The 17,822-nt window shown below is 36.9% G+C and overlaps 1 protein-coding gene across 1 annotated transcript in view; it reads left to right on the plus strand.

The window, feature by feature from the left end:
* EFHC1 (EF-hand domain containing 1) overlaps window positions 1-17,822 on the plus strand; it is an 86,078-nt gene that overhangs the window by 23,701 nt on the left and 44,555 nt on the right. The window contains exons 3-4 of the mRNA XM_072642446.1: window positions 4,926-5,213; window positions 11,478-11,627. Of these exons, the coding sequence (XP_072498547.1) occupies window positions 4,926-5,213; window positions 11,478-11,627 (438 nt within the window). The remainder of the gene's footprint in view (window positions 1-4,925; window positions 5,214-11,477; window positions 11,628-17,822) is intronic.

Here is a 17,822-nt window from a genome sequence, read left to right on the forward strand (position 1 = left end):
TAAAAGATAGTGGTACCCTCTTCAGAATTAAAGAGGACTGGAAGAGGGCTAGGTTGGTTAGGGATGGGGAGGGAGAAAATGAGTTGTTTTGAATGTATTGAGTTTGAGATGGCTATAGAATGTCTAATTTGAAATATTCAAAAGTCAGGCAGTGATGTGGGACTAGCACTCAAGAGATTAGGGTGTGATAGATAGACCTAGAAGTCATCTGCCTATAGGCATGGAACCCAATGGAGTTATCATGAGAGTGACTGTAGAGAGAGAAGAGAAAAGGACCTTTTAAAAGGTCCTAAGATGTACCCACAATTAGGAGGTCATGATATGGATGATGAATCAGTAAAGGATCCTGAGAAGGACTGATTAGACAGACAGGAAGAAGTATCTTCCAGAAACAGCCATCCACAGTTAGCCTAAATCTAATCATACCATTACCTTGTCATTTATTTTTCCTGCCTCAATTTCAATTTATCATTCATTTATTAAGCACCTACTACATGTCAGACAATGTAGCACATGCTGGGGATAGAAAGATTAAAGAAGACACAGTTCCTGTCCTCAAAGAGCTTAACAAGGATGATAATGTTTTTGTTTTCATCATTTCAGTCATGTCTGACTCTTTGTGACCCCTTATAGGCTTTTCTTGGCCAAGATATTGAGGTGGTTTGCCATTTCCTTCTCTAGCTCATTTTACAGATGAGGAAACTGTGGCAAACAGGGTGAAGTGACTTGTCCAGGGTCACCCAACTAGTAAGTGTCTGAGACTAGATTTGAACTCAGGAAGATGAGTCTTCCGGACTTCAGGCCTGGCAGTCTATCTACTGTGCCACCTAGCCACCTAAGTATGATAATACATGTCCATAAATTACTATAATGCAAAGCATGAGAAAATGCAGAGGTAAAAGACAATTACAGATGAAGTTCAGTGAGAAGTCTGAGGAGGGAGAGATCATTTCTAACTTGGTAGGTGCTTCTGTGAAATCTTCCCTGAGTTTTGTGATAATAATGGTAACAATAGGCATGCCACAAGTAGACCCAGCACCATCTTGGAATTAAGAAGACCTGGATTTAAGTCCTGCTTCTCTATCTTTTTCACACTGACTGCAACCAAGCTCCTCAAAGCCCCAGGCAACTCTCTAAGACAATGTTGAAAACCGTTGGTAGTTTGTATGGGGGGGAGAGGTGGGGAAGAATAAGGAGGAATTCCTTAACTAGATGAAACCTATACCAAGGAAATCACAGGTACAGATCGATAACGGTAATAACAATGATGATGGTGATACTGATAGTAATAGCAACAAATGCTCCCAAAATTACATAGAATAAAAAGATAATAGAAATGAACTTATAAACAAATAGGATGTTTAAGTTGTTAGGTATTATGATTTCATTAGAGTTAGGAAGCACATTTAAAAATGAAGTCTAATTAGAGACTTATGACTTTGTGTATAGTCCTTTATTTTTTTAAAAATGGTATTTTTTAGATTTGTTGTTGTTAATGGTTACTAAGTAGAATAAAGAGAAAGTTAGTTTGGAGCTAGACTGAAGGTCTGTGAATGTTAGTATAAGTAGTCTGCTTTATTTCGTAGGCCACAGTTAAATAGCTACTGGAAGTTTTTTAGTTCAAAAAAAAAAAGAAAGAAAAATTTTTAAATGATCTAAGCAAATATCTCTGAAAGCTAAAGTAATCTGACTGTGGTATGAAGGAGAGAAGAGAAAGGGGTGAGACTGGAGGCAGGAAAATACGTTAGGAAAATGGTCTTAGGATAATCAGGGTAAAGGGATAAGGGCCAAAACCAGGATAGCTGGAGTGAGAGTGGAAAGTCAAGGCAAGGCAGAGTCAAAGATAAATGAAATCTTCAGTCTAAGTTATTGATAGGATGAGGAAGTGCTATCTAGACAGGTGGTACTGTCAGTAGAAATGAGAGGGTGTGGTAGGATTCAGTGTGGATATGTTGAGTTTGAGACGCCAATGAGACTTTCAGGTGAGGATACCCCAAAATTAGTTGGAATTATGGGACTGCTCTGTACAAAGGTCTTTCTGAGCTAAAGATACAGATGTGAAAGTAATGCACATAGATGTAATCATCAAGGGACAGCAGAGTGAAATAAGAGCCACACAGGACCTCAAGGAACACCCACTTTAAGGGTAGGAAGAGAGTGAAGTAGATGGAAAACAAGAAGAGCACATTGGCTTGGAAGCCAATGGATGAAAATGTATGGAGGGGTAGAGGTATATGATCAACAGTATCAGATCCTTTCCAGATAGTACAAAATACTACCATAGCAACTTTTATATCCCCACCATATACCGTGATGATACTGTTTCCCTTTTTAGAATATCTTATTAGTTATCTGTAGCCCTTTGAACCAGATTCAGCATCCTCATAATAGGTTTTTAGGGTCTCATTCTTTCCACATTATTCTAATATTTCTTTTCATTTGATTGCTTATTTAATTTTTCCCTTGGTTTGTTAGTCTGCTTCAAACTTCATGCCATTTTCAGTGATGTCTCAGAATGTTTTCGTATTTTCCATTCACCAAGACATTTTCTCCCTATTTGATGTATTTATGGCATGTTTGCTTCCTAGCACGTTTTGTGCTCTTAGATGTTGAAATAATAAAGTAATTTTTTAAAAAGATTCTATGATGGATTAAGATTTTACAGGAATAGTTATATCATCAATTAACATCTATGGACATTTCTTCGTTTCAAAGGTAGTGAACTTGTCCCAGGATCCTTAAATTATCTTTTGGACACTAAAAATTATAGTACAGTGCAACCTTGTTACCATTTCCAAAAATGCTGTAGGATCTATAACCTCATTAAAGTTGAAAGAGTTAGATCATGAGGCCTCCAGAGAGAAAGAGATAGAGAGAGAAGGAGACTCTGTCTCTGTCTCTGTCTCTGTCTCTCTGTCTCTCTCTCTTATTAAAGCAACTTAACTTTTAAAAAAAAACAAACATTTATTTCTCTTTATCCCACCACCCCTCACCACATCACTGGAAAAAAGACAAAGAAAAATGAAACCCTTGTAAGAAATATGCATAATAAATCAAATCAAATTTCCATGTTGGACATGACCCAAAATGTATGTTTTGCTCTGCATTATGAGTCTTTCACCTGTCAGGAGGCAGTTAGCATGCTCCTTTATTGGATCTCTGAGATGATAGTCATTGTATTGAATACAATTCTGTGGTCTACAAAGTTGAATGTTTTTGTAATATTTTTATATAAATTGTTCTCCTATTTCAACTCATTTCCCTTTATGTAAGTTCATACGATTCTTCCAAGGTTTCTCTGAACCAGTTTCTTTAATAGTTCCTTATTGTGCTATAATATTCCATTGCCTTCATATGCCATAATTCATTCAGTCATTTCCCAGTAAATGGACATCGCCTTAGTTTCCAGTTCTTTGCCACAAAAAAATGAGTTGTGATAAATCTATCTGTGCAAATGGACCCTTGTTGGTCTCTTTAGAAGTATAGGGTTAGTGGTGGTATTGCTATGTCATAGGGTATGACTAGTTTAGTGACTTTTGGGGTATGATTCCAATTTACTTTCTAGACTGCCCTGTCCAATTCACAACTCCAACAACAGTTATTAATATCCCTGTTTTCCAGTAGCCCCTCCAACATTTGTCACTTTACTTTTTTGTCTTCTTTACTCTCTTTAACTCTTCTTGCACTAAAGGTCTACCTCAATGACTCCTTGTCATAGCCCTTGAAGGCTATATCTAAGAAGTGTGAGATCTCACAGATCCTATCAAAAAAGACAGATATCAGATATGAACTCTATAATGGAGTCTGTTTTTTATCCAAGAACCACTGTAGAGATATGTTCAGTGAGGCTCATCACTGGATTAGTTGCAGGGTTGTGAACTTTTTTGGTCATAGCAATTCTTTTTCTTCCCCTTTTTAAAATAGTATTTTATTTTCCCCAATTACATGTAATGATAATTTTAAACATTCATTTTTTTAAAAAAAATTTTGAGTTAATTTTTTTCTCTTCTTCTCCCCCTTTTCTCCTTTCCCCCTTTCTTGAGACAGGAAGCAATTTGATATAGGTTATAGATGTTCAGTCATGCACACCATAATACCATATTGGTCATGTGTTCACAACAGTTCTTAAAAACCATCTACTAAGTGTAAGGTCAGGCAAAATAGGAGCTTTGTTTTCGTTTTACTAAAGTGCCCCTGAATAATGTGATTAAAGAGAATCTTTCCCACACATTGTTGAGCCTGAGAAGATTTGTAAGAAGATCCACACCTCCTGTTAATGAGGGACTGATTCTCAAAGGATGTGATGCCCTCTGGCTCTAAAAATTGTATAAAGACTCTGAGGTACAGGTTTTACTTTGGGGCTTACTGACTGGAAGTATTTGTTTGGCCAGATGAAGACTCTGGTAAACTGCTAAAGGAACCCCCTGGCTTTGAGAACCCAGATATCGTGCTTCCCTCTCTGGTAACTGTGGTCAGACAGTTGGAACTGTCTGTTGAATTCAGGCAGAGGAAGAGATGTCTGCTGACTCTTTTGATTTCTCTGTATTTTCTTTGAAGTTCAGGGTGCTGCCTCCCCTGAACCAGGTGAATGATATATGTGCTTAACTAAAGAATTGATACATGTGTTTGATTAGTGTGATTGTTAATCCCTCAAAATTTGCCTTTCCTTTTATGGATATCTAAGAACATGTGATAGCAGGCCCCCCCTGTGTATGTTGGGGTGCTTACTGTTACACTAAGTAGGAAAGGAGTTGTAAAGTGCATTGGTGGAGTATCAAGAAAGTTATTAATCATTGACATATTGCATGCATGTGTGTGTGTGTGCAGGTGTGTCTTAGTACATGAAAAGGCTTAATATTATTTGATGATAACCTAATAATGTCACCATTTTCTCCTTCTTTGGGGAGGAATTTCTGTTTTTATAGGTGTTGAAATTTGATGCTTATTTCCAAGAGGATGTCCCTCTGTCTACTGAGGAGCATTATAGGATTCGAAAGGTGGTCATCTATTATTACTTGGAGGATGACAGCATGTCAGTCATGGAGCCTATTGTGGAAAACTCTGGAATTCCTCAGGGCAAATTCATTAAGCGCCAGAGACTGCCCAAGAATGACCATGGGGACCATTACCACTGGAAAGACCTGAATCGGGGTATCAACCTCACAATTTATGGGAGGACATTCCGTATTATTGACTGTGACCCTTTTACACAGGTATGGAATGAGTTTTGGAATCTTGTGATTTCTTCAACATAATTTTAATTTAAAAGGGACTATTTTGTATAAGAATGATAATGACTAGCATTTATATAGCATTCTTAGGGTTAGAATGTTATTTCATTTGGTCCTTATAACAACTTTGTTAGGTAGATATTATTATTATTACTATCCTCATTTTACATATGAGGAAACTGAGGCAGATTTAGGTTAAATGACTTGCATTGGTAGAGGAAATTTTCTCACCAGGGAGTTAAGGGATTTGGCTACACCAATGAAATCACAGATCAGGCACACAAAAAAAGGCAGAAAAAAACAAATAGAATTGGGATTTTGGCCTTGTGTAAATGGACAACTCATTTTGTGATTCATTATTGAGCATTTGATCTGAGGGAGTTGCTTTATTGAACGAAATACTTAATGGTCCAGACCAAACAAAAATCAAGTATGTAAAATCATCTGACTCATAGAATCGATAACTTACTTGACTTTGATGATCATCGTCACAATCACAGAGATGGCCACTGTCATAGCTTTGATATTTTTCACATCTTATCTGATTTTGCATCAATTCATAGTATTTTTCTCTATGAAGACTGAACTCTACTCACAGAGAACAAGCAATTAGTTTTTCTGGGTCTAGAAAGGAGAAAACATTTCCTCCTGTCCATTCTTAAATCCTCCCTGGCAGCCTAGTTTTTCTTTAGTGACCAGTCAAAGCACAATTTACTACAGAAGCTATGTAGCTGACTATTCTGCAGCTGAGGGGAAAAAATCCCCTTCTGTTTGTTGATTTTCTGCATGTGGAAGTGGGAGAGAGTTCCACATATATTTTTCAAGAAAATAAAGATCCTGGGAAGCAATATAGTGATAAAAATAATAGTTCATATTTCACATAGGACTTTAAAGATTTATATCTATTATCTCCTTTGATACTTCTAATAGCCCTGTGAAAAAGCTGTTGTTATCATCCCCCATATTGAAGCTTAGAAAGGGGAATTGACTTGCTTTAGAACCATACAGCCAGTTAAGAGTCAGAGGCGAACTTCACACCCAGGTCCTCCTAATTCCAAGGCTATGACTCTTTTCCCAGGGCTCCACCATATCAGCGTAGTTTGGGTGTTCTTTATCTTTGCTTTGACCTTCTATTTTTCCAGCACATGAACTATGTACCCCTGAAATTATGTGGGCAGAGCAGATGTTTAAAATGCCATTTTGAAATGGTTTTCTTTTTTAAATCCTACCCTGTATAATCCCAACATGGACTTATACAGGCTGGCTTTCATCATCTTCAGAAAGGAGAATTTGCTCCATAGTATTTTTAACTTGTTCTTATATTTGTCCTAATTTTTGAGAATTGAAATGAAATAAAAAGATAACAAGTAATATTGATTAATTATGAAGGTAGTCTATCCTTTTTTACCCCTGAGCCTGGATTTATTTTCAGCATGGATTTGGCACAAATACACCAGATAATTTATAGTTCAGTGTTAAGAAAGGGGACAACCCAGGCTCAGCAGAAAGCCTTCCAGAAAAAGCAAGGAAAAGCCAGTCTTCTGTTATATTTGAGCAACATCTCCCAAAGAAAGATAAGGTTATGTTGCAAACTTAAGTGACCTAGCCTTCATTTCACAAGCTATTTTGAGGGAAACTAATGTCCTGCTTTTTATAAGCACATAATTTTTAAACAAAAAACAAATTGTTTTTTCAATTATGTAATGTTAACCCTGAACCACACATGTTTAAGAATCGTAAAACAGAAAACCACCAGAGTCAAAGATTTGAGTTATAATATGATTATTAAAATTAATGTAAATATTATTTCTATTAGAAGTATGTGTAGTCACTCAGACATACTTGTGTCTTGAGGGCAAATTGACTCAAAGGAGAGTTAGATATAACAAATTATTTTACATTTTGCATAAATATTTATGTGTAAATTTAACTGTTGATTTAGTTGATATTTCTGTGGCATTGTTTAAGGAACTGAGTGTGGTAGAATATCAGACCCAGAAAAATCCTGTATCTAACATTAACTGAGTAAGTTAAGAAAACAAGCTAGCAGTAACAACTAGGTTTTTGCCTTTTGTTATTTTTAAAAATCACATTTTAATACTGGTCTAGAATCTTGAAAGAGGAGAGAATTTTATTGCTATCATAGTCTCAAATATAATTCTTTCATTAACTAAAAATCACAATACAAGTTACTATTATGAAATCCTAGAAATGACAGATTACCTTAGAGACTGCCATAGTTTGATCACTTTATTTTAATGATGAAGATACTGAGATACAGAAGATACTTAGGTATGGAGGATGGCTTTTTTTCCAGCGTTTTACAGCTAGTTAGAGCAGAATTTATGCTGAGCTCAGGTCTCCTGATTCTTCCAGAGAGGTATTTTACATTTTTTTTTAAAATTTCTTCCTTCTTTAAATTTTGTTTAATTGATTCTTAATGTTTCATGAGTCACTAACTTCCACTTGTCCAATTCTAATTTATAAGGAGTTATTTTCTTCAGTTCACTTTTTTTTTTTACCTCCTTTTCCATTTGGCCAATTTTATTTTTAAGGAGTTGTTTTCTTCATTATATTTTTGCACATCTTTTCCCATTTTTTTGTGCTTCCTTTATCAAGCCGTTGACTCTTTTTTTCAAGATTCTCTTGCATCGTTCTAATTTATTTTCCCAATTTTTCTTCTATATCTGTTATTTGATTTTTGAAATCCTTTTTGAGCTCTTCCAGAGTTCCTTTTGGGCCTGAGACAAAGTTTCATTTTTCTTTGAGGTTTTTAACGTAGGTATTTTTACAGTATTGTCTTCTTCTGAATTTGTGTTTTGGTCTTCCCTGTCAACATAATAATTTTCTAAGGTCAGGTTTTTTTTTTCTCATTTTCCCAGCCTGTTTTGTTACTTTTAAAGTGGAGTTCTGCTCTTGGGGTGGAAGATGCACTGTCCCAAACTTCTTACGCTGGGGACTGAAGGCCCTGGCTGTTAGCCTGGTGTTGTACTGGGGCCACAGGGAGACTGGCCTGGCACTGTGCAGGGACCTGCAGGGGTGGAGTGGGGTGGCCTTTGGGGTGGAGTGGGGTGGCCTTGGTGTTGCACTGGAGCTGCAACATGGGAGTGGGGTGGAGGAGGGGAGGGGAGCTCTGGGGCTGCAGAGGGGCCCTGACTACTCTCCTGGTCCCGCACTGGGACCCTGTCACTGACCTGCACTGGAGCTCTGTGCCTGCTGCTAGCTTACTGAGACAGTGCCCAATGCCACCTCACTTGAACACTGCTAGCCCTGGACTTTATTCCTCTTCTATCTGAGTGAAATGACTTTCCTGGTGACCTTCTAAGTTGTCTTGGACTGGAAAATTGTTTCACCTCATCTTTTTGTTTCCAGAGTTTGTTTTGAGGTGCTATTTTATAGTTGTTGGAGATGAACTTGGGACAGTTTAGGCTCTTTCCTGCTTACTCTGCCATGTTGGCCCCCCTCATTGTTCTTTACAAAATTCTTTACCCATTCCTTACAAAATCCCCATATTCTTCATTATGCCATACTGCTCAGTTGCTCAAAACAGCCTCCATGGCTGCCAGAACATAAAACCAAACTTTTGTTGTATTTCCAATTTTAAAACACATTCAGATTTCATTCTAGTATACTCTCCCCTTCCTTTTCCCAATGACTCTAACATTTATCATTAAATCCATTAGAATGTGAGCTCCTCCAAGGCAACAATCATTTTTTTCCCTTTTCTTTGTATCCCTAGTGTTTAGTAAAGTCCCTGGCACTAAGTACTTAATAGATGCCTGTTGATTGATTGATTAATTGAATGAAGCCTTTGAGGAGACAGGATGTCAAGATGAATTGGAAAACAGCAGTGACTGTGAAAACAGTTTCATTATATTGATATGTAATGAGTTAACAAAATGAAACTCCGGTTTGTATCTAGTTCAAAAGTTTATCTTGACTTTCTGTTGGAGTAATACACTTTTAGAGCAAGAAGGAAGGGATCTTAGTAATCTTGAGAAGGTACTGTTTTCTTGCCCAGTTGTTTTTCCCTTGATGGTGGAAATGGGAGGGAATCCTCAGATCTACATTAGTCTGGATCCATTTCTACATTGTGTAGGGAAGTGCCAAGTCAGACATCTGTAAGAAATCTAGTTTAGCAACCCACTCAGACCAGCACTCCCTTGTTGTCCACAAACAAATATGGGTGCCTAAGAGAAGTCTGAAATAAAAAGAAAGTCTAAGTGTTAGTAACTCAGATTTTAGAGATGCAGTAAATATTCTTAGGTCCAGTTTGTGCCATGGAATCGTGGCAAGGGCATTGAATTTGGGTTAGATGCCAGGACACTTTGGCTGAAGTCCTGAGGCTGATACTTAACTACTTATGTGATAATAAGTAAGTCCTTTCCTTTCTCTGAGCCTCAGTTTCTCCATCTGTTAAATGAGAATTATACAAAACCTTGTGAATTAGTATCTCAGGCTACTTATGCAATTAGAAAGCATTTGTAAGAGAGTTGACCCTACCATTGATGCTAAAAGCAAAAATCCTTTATTGGGTGCGTTTTAATGTCACTCAATTAATGTTCATTTACAAGGGAAAGCGTTTGGCTTAAGAGGATACCCTGTGGTAGGAGCCAGAGGGGAAAGTGGAGATATCCAGAGACAGATACATCCTATTTGGTCACAGCAGGAGGAGAAAGGGGCTTATGGAGGTCATGGTGGAGCAGCTGCTCCTTTGAATAGGTAGCCCTAGCTTGAACTCTTCTGTTAGCTAATTTGATTGGTGTGGGAGGTGATTTGAGTAGCTTCTTAACTGGACTCCTTTATCTGCCAAAAAGAATCACAGGGCATCCTCCCACTCTACAGCCTTTACCATGTACTAAGGATAAGATAAGTGTGAAGTGGTTCACATCTTGGAACAGAAAGAGAATGGGCACAGACTAGGATTTCATAGAAAGATTCAGGGCTTTTTCAGGGACCTCTTACTGGTTTTCTACATCAGATATCAAGAGAAGGGAGAGGCCAATTAGGGGGGTGGCATAGGAAATGGAAGGTTCCAGGCATTGAAGATTCCAGAAGTTAGGGTGCCAAGCAGGAGGCAGATTTAGACAGAGATGCTTAGTAGTAAAATGAAGTCCTGGCCCCCCAAATCAAGTTACTTTTTTCTTTTGACTACCATAATTAGGTAGTATAACATAATTAATCACAGCAAAGTGCTATATGAATATGGGCTGTTGTTTGCCAAATAGCGCATATAGAAGAAATGCAAATATGACAGTAGCCATTTTTATACTGGAGCAGCTCCAACTGATACACAGGGCATGAAAATACATCGTAGAACAGCCACAACATGGCATCATGCATTCAGCAAAATTATAAACAAATTTGTCAAAAAAAATGCCAAACTTCAAAACAAGAATCTGATTATTTTGGTGAAAATATAACAAGCTAAAACAATTATTTCCAAAATAGCTTACACAAGTAAAGACGACAGCAAAACATTATACAATGACGTATTGCAGTCTTCATTATTTCCAATCATATAACACTCGATGATAACATAAGAGAACTGGACCAGTCTCAGAAGCAAGCTCACCAAACATCCAGTTTTTTGCCTCAGTTTCCTCATCTATCACTTGACCTGCAGAGCAATATGGCAAACCACTCCAGTATCTTTGCCAAGAAATTGGGGTCACAAAGAGTCTGACACAACTGAAACGAATAAACGACAACAAACCTTGTACATAGTTCGTCTGTATGTATTTGTTTCCATGTTGTCTCCTCATTAGATTGTGAGTTCCTTGAGGGCAGAAACTGATTTTTACCTCTTTTTTATATCCCCTGAACTTTGCAAAGTTCCTGGTGCATAGTAGGCACTTAATCAGTGCTTACTGACTTTGGCACCTGGCTGAATTTCACAGACCTTGTCCACTTTTTAGGTCCAGTTTTCTTATACCAATGTCTCCTAGCCTATATTGTACTGTCTTCCAATATTTATAAGTTAATACACTGTGAAGAAATTCTGTATTGTAATCTCCATCATATATATGACTGGATTAAAATGTGGCATTACAGGATTTGCCCAGTTTAGACAGGAAGTACAGTTAGTTGACTAGGCAGTAGAGGTCAGAAGTTCCCCACTCCTAAAAACCTGAGTTCAAGTTGTCTATAATGTTCAATGGTTTCATTTGTCTAGTCAGAGTTCATTTTACCTTCTATATTTTTTCCAGGAATACACATGATTATTTTGTGTTTTGAATTATTTAGGTGTTTTTAGAGAGTCAAGGAATTGAATTGAATCCACCAGAGAAAATGGCGATGGACCCTTACACTGAACTGCGGAAAAAACCTCTCCGCATGTATATCACTCCATCAGACTTTGACCAATTTAAACAATTTCTGACCTTTGATAAAAAGGTAAGTGAACCTGAGGATATCTTAGTGGATCTGCTACCCTTCTCAAATTTTCCTACCCTTAGCAACGAATAGGCTATTTTGATAGGTTGTGGTGAAGACCTTTGTTTTGTCCATGTGGATATGATGCTCTCTGAGTTCATCCAGAATTATGGCTGTAGGAATCCCTTCATTTCAGGTCAGAGAGCCAACCCAATTTTTAGAAATGAGTTGAGTGAGATCATCTTTAAAGTAGTAAAATTATAAAGTAAAAAAATCAGAACAGCAACAGAAAACCTTTTTTTTTCTTTCCAGGATTATTATTATAATTTTTTAAGCATTCATTTTTTACTTTGAATTCATAATTCTCCCTCCTCCAGGCCCTCCTCCACATGTACTATGATACCCATTCATTGCACATGGAAAATCATGCAAAACATTTTTATATTAGCTGTGTTACAAAAAAAAAAAAAAACCAAGCAAACAAGAAAAATAAGGTAAAAAATATGCTTCCATCTGCACTAGAATTCATCAGTTCTGTCTCTGGAATGGAGAGCATTTTTCATCATCAGTCCTTTGAAACTGTCATGGATCATTATATTGATCAGATTAGCTAAGTCTTCCACAGTTGACTATTATTACAATATAACTATTATTGTATACAACATTCTGTTTACTTTACTTTGTTTCAGTTCATATAAATCTTCCCAGATTTTTCTGAAACCATCTCATTTGCCATTTTTCTTTTTAAAATTATATTTATTTTTTAAACATTCTTTTTTTTTAATTTTAAGTCCCAAATACTTCTCCTTTTTTAAAAAAACTTTGAGTCCCAAATATTTTCTCCCACTGAGAAGTTAAGTAATATGAAAAAGAAATAAAACAACAAAAAAATAAAACTGAGTTACATCTTGACCATATCTTCTTTTATAGCGTAGGTAATTCTCATTGAATCCTCTGGTAAAACTGCAATGTCTGGAGACATCCCAAAACTGGTGGATTTGGTTGAGTTTCTGATATCAAAATAGTAATTTCACAAAGACTCTATTCCAGGTTCCTCCCTGTCAAATTTTGTTAGGTTGATGTGTATTCTCTGGCAGAGTACCTTTGAGGGACCATTTGCTGTTGAGAACAAAGAGCCCTGCCCAGAGAACTGGATGGGGAGTCTGGAAATCAGAGTTAGTATCCTACCTCTGTTACTTAGTAAACAGGTCACAGGACTCCATAGGGCCTCAACTTCCTTCTCTGTAAAACTGGAATAATCATACCATAGGATGGATGTAGGAAAGTGTTTCACAAGCCTTAAAGCAGTATATAACTATATTTATTTAAAGCATGAGAACACCAGCTATCTCAGTACCTAACAGATATCAATAAGACCAGCATAGGTTAGACCCATCTCTATGACTTTGTGCTAAACAAAAAGTCAATTTCTAGAGTCAGTTGCTTATGACAATAGTCCACAGTTTTGTTACCATAACTCTCAGGCGTATAAATCAAGGCATGACAAATTTGCTTTATACATGAAGAGGCCAGCCCCCAGATTTAGCAAACAGAGAAATTTCTCAGCTTTGGAGATTTTGTTCTGATGGGAACTAAAAATAATATTCTGTACCAGTGAATATTATAATTTAAATTTTATATAGAAACAAGTATAGAAATGAACTTTACAGACATTTATGTCAGACAAATTAATATGATGTGAAGTGGCAAATGTGCTGTATACTCATATCTAGTATTTCTCATGTGACCACGCAGGTGCCTTAGAGTTTTAGAATAATAATAGCTAACATTTAAACAGTATTTTAATAGTTTACAAATATTTTTCTTGCAACAACTCTGTTAAGTAAGTAGTGCCTATAATATTGGGATATAATTATCCCCATTTTGCACATAAAGGAACTGATGCTCAGAAAGGCTGACTTGCCCTTCTATCCCCCTCATAACCTGGCCCCCACCCTTTGTCCCTGAACAGCTTTCCCATACATTGTACTTCTCTGCCATGTTTACCTTCTCTGTCCACTTTCCTAGGGGCCTTCAGTCTGGACTGCTACATTTTGGGGTGAGACAGAACTCTGAGCCCTGATCATCACCCTAACCCTCATTCTCTTACATCTTCCTCCCACAGGGATTATCTACCCTAGAGCCCCCTTAATGGACTCTCCCTCCCTCCCTGCCTGCCTACTGCTTCAGACACCAAAAATGCTAGATACCAGAATGAAATTGCTAAGCACCATGATGACTTAGTGCCTGAGATCTGTGGAAGCCTGGTATAAATCAGAAATTCTGGGAATGAGATCAAAAAGAATAGCTAATTATTTCCTGTCCCCCAACTACAAATAAAATAGGTGATGAACTGTCAATGATTATGCCAAGTATGGTTCAACCAGGGTCCATCCTCTGACCATGAGCTTTCATGGACACGCAAACTGATTCTCTTTAATTCAACTCAGTTCAACCAGCATTTCATTTCTTGTTTTGTGCCAGGCTTTTTGCCGTGTTCTGTGGATACAAACATTAAAAAAAAAAAAAAGAAAACAAAAAAATTAGCCACTCTCCTCAGGTAACCTATGACATTCTGAAAAATATCTTCTGAAATATTACGTTTCCATAATGATTAAATGAGAATGTAATTAAATATGGTACCCACTCAGCTAACAAAATTAGATGAGTCAAATATAAAAAAAAATAATGGGAATATGCTCAGGAGGGAGGGATAAAGATATACTGGCATTGCCCCGCCAAAATCAGGGCCTTGGAAGAGCTGAATCCTTTGTAGCATCTGGCTCCAAGTAAGAGAGTTTACTTCTCTGACCTCAGCTGGGGTTCTGAGTAGTTTTATACCTCTTATAGTTCCATCATATTCAACATACTCAGTGCCTCCACTGTGGTGTGCTTTGATTTTTAGGAATTTTATTCCTTTCAGTTTAGAAAGCATCACTTGCCATTCATTAAGTCTAATGATTTCTCTTTAAAAAAAAAAAATCTTTTATGTTAAGTTACTGATATTTTTACTGAGGCTATAAATGGAAACTGCAAGACTGGCATAAATGATGAGCCTTTTCTTATTCACTGGAAAAACAGAATTTGAGAATTGGAAGGAACCTCAGCAGCCATCTAGATCAATTAATACACCAGAGGAATCTGTATGGCAACATAGCCAACCTGGTGGTCAATCTGCTTCAAATAGAAACTTGAAGACTTTCAATGAGAAAGCAGCCTGTTGTACTTTTGGACAACTCTCTGCTCTATCTGATACCCTCTTCAAATACATGGAGACACCTGTCACAAATCCTCCTGAGCTTTCTATGGTCCAGGCTAGACATCTCCAGTTTCTTCATTGAATGTTCTTATGTCATGGACTCAAGGCCTTTCTCCATGCTTGTCCCCATCCTCTCTGGACGCTCTTTGATTTATCAGGGCTATTCTTAAGAAGAGGTCCTAAACTTGACTTCAGATGCAGTCTGGTTAGGGACTCATTTCTGGAAGCTAGGAATCCCACAAAAGCCCAAGACCACAGGTTTGTTTGGTTGTCACTGGACATTACTCACTCAGATTGAGTTTGTGGTCCACTAAAACTTTCAGACATTGTTGATAGACTCCTATCTAACCAACCATGCTTCTCCTATCTTCTACTTGTGAAATGGATTATTTTTGGAACCCATGTGTAAGACTATATTTGTCCCCATTGTCCATCAAAGTCTTTTCGGATCTTGATTTTCTTAATTAGTGTGTTACCTTTCTCTCCCAGGTTGCCTTTGTCCAAGTCACTGATAAAAATGTTAAATAGTGCAGGGCCAAGTACAGATCCTTGGGGTATCCCACTGGAGGCCTCTACCTGCATTGACATGGAATTATTAACAATTCGACACCGAGTCTAGTCATTCTACAAATTTCAATTCTTTCTAATTGAATTATTGTTTAATCTCGATTCATCTTCCTCATAAGAATAGTATGTGATACTTTATCAAATACTTGGGTAAGATATAGGTAAACTGTATATACAGGAGTACCCTCAACTACTGGTTTTAATTATCCTATGATAAAAGGTTAATGTGCCATGACCTCACATTATAAAGCTTTTATGGCTCTTCTTGATGAAGCTGTTGTGGCTTGTTTTTTTCTTTAATATTTAAATTTATTAATTTATTTTTAACATCCTTTTCCTTTTAAATTTTGAGTTCCAAGTTTTCTCTCTCTCACACCTACTAGGAAGGCAAGCACTATGATATCAATTATACATGTGTAATCACGTAAAACATATTTCCACGTTAGTCATATTTTTTTAAAGAGGCAAGAATAATACAGAAAGTAAGAAAATTATATTTCAATTTGTACTTGAGAGTTTATTGGTTCTCTTTCAGGAGGTGGATTACGATTTTCATCGTGAGTCCTTTGGAATTGTCTTGGATCATTGGGTTGATCAGAGTAGCCAAGTTTTTCACAGTTAATCATCATTGTTACTTCTGTTCATTTGTTTCAGTTGTGTATGACTCTTTGTGACCTCATTTGGGATTTTCTTGGCAAATGGCAAAGAATAGTTTGGCATTTCTTTCTCCAGCTCATTTTATTTGATGAGGAACTGAGGCAAACAGATTGAAATGACTTGCCTAGGGGCACACAGGCATTAAATGTCTGAAAGTAGATTCAGACTCTGGAAGATGAGTCTTCCTGACTCCAAGTTGGGTGCTCCATCCAGTGCGCTACAAAGCTGCCCTGATCACCATTACAACATTGATGTTACTAAGCACAATAATCTCTCATTTATTCTCACTTTACTTTGCATCACTCATATAGTTCTTACCATGATTTTCTGAAACCACCTCCTCCTCCATTTCTTATAGCACAGTGGTACTCCATCACAGTCATATGCCACAACTTGTTAAGTCATTCCACCATTAATGAGCATCCCCTCAATTTCTACTTCCTTGCCACCACCAAAAAAAAAAAACCCACTACTTTAAATTTTTTTGCACATATAGATCCTTTTCCTTTTTCTTTTGTCTTTTTGGGATATAGATCCAGTAGTGATATTGCTTAACCAAAGGTATGTATAGTTTTATAGCCCTTTGGGTATAGTTCCAAATTGTTCTCTGGAATGATTGGAACACTTCTTACTGCACCAGCAGTTCATTAGTTTACCTATTTTCCCCTCATCTCCTCTAGCACTTGTCATTTTTTATGGGTGTGAAGTGACAACTCAGAGTTGTTTTAATTCACATTTCTCTAATCAATAGTGATTTAAAGCTTTTTTTCATATGGTTATAGATAGCTTTGATTTCTTCTTCTGAAAATTGCCTGTTTATAGTCTTGACCATTTATCAATTGGACCTCAACTACTGTTTGTATGAATTTGACTCAGTTCTATATACTCAGTATAATTGAGAAATAAGGCTGAAAAAAATTTTTATTTTACTTCATGATCTAAGGTATCTTTTAACATCATGTGATTTCCCTGATTATCTCTTTTAATTATTTTGCATTTCTTTTTCTGAGATCATGATTGCTAGCCCTGTCTTTTTTATTTCAGCTGAAACATATTACCAGACCCTGCTCTAGCCCTTTATTTTAACTCTGTGTGTGTCTTTCTGTTTTAAATGTGTCTCTTATAAACAACATATTTTCTACTCAGCTTTAGTCTTTTCATTAGGAATGCTTAAAAGACCTCTACTTTATTATATATCCAATTGTTCCCATGAAGGTTTATACTCTTGCTGGGAAGTTTATTCTTGGTTGTAATCCCAGCTCTTTTGCCTTCCAGAGTATCATATTCCAAGTCTTCCACTTCTTTAATATAAAAGCTATTAAATCTCATAGGATTCTGACTGTGACTCTAAAGTATCTGAATGATTTCTTTCTGGCTGTTTAAAATATTTTCTCTTTGACCAGGGAGCTCTGGAATTTGGCTATAATATTCCTGGGAGAGTTTATTTTTGGAATCTGTCAGGAGGTGATTGGTGGATTCTTTCAATTTCTATCTTATTCTCTGGTTCTAACATATCAGGGCAATTTTCCTTGGTAATTTCTTGAAATACAATGTCTAGATTCTTTCTTTAAGAAATTATTTTCTTGAGTAAGATTTTGTATCTCCTTTTCCATTTGGCCAATTCTGCTTTTTAAGAAGTTTTTTTTTGGGGGGGGGGGGGGCAGAGCCAAGATGGCAGAGTAGAAAGACACACATGCTGGCTCTCCCCCCACAGCCCATAAAATACCTGTAGA

This window comes from Notamacropus eugenii, chromosome 2, assembly GCF_028372415.1.
Source record: "Notamacropus eugenii isolate mMacEug1 chromosome 2, mMacEug1.pri_v2, whole genome shotgun sequence".
Taxonomy (NCBI): domain Eukaryota; kingdom Metazoa; phylum Chordata; class Mammalia; order Diprotodontia; family Macropodidae; genus Notamacropus; species Notamacropus eugenii.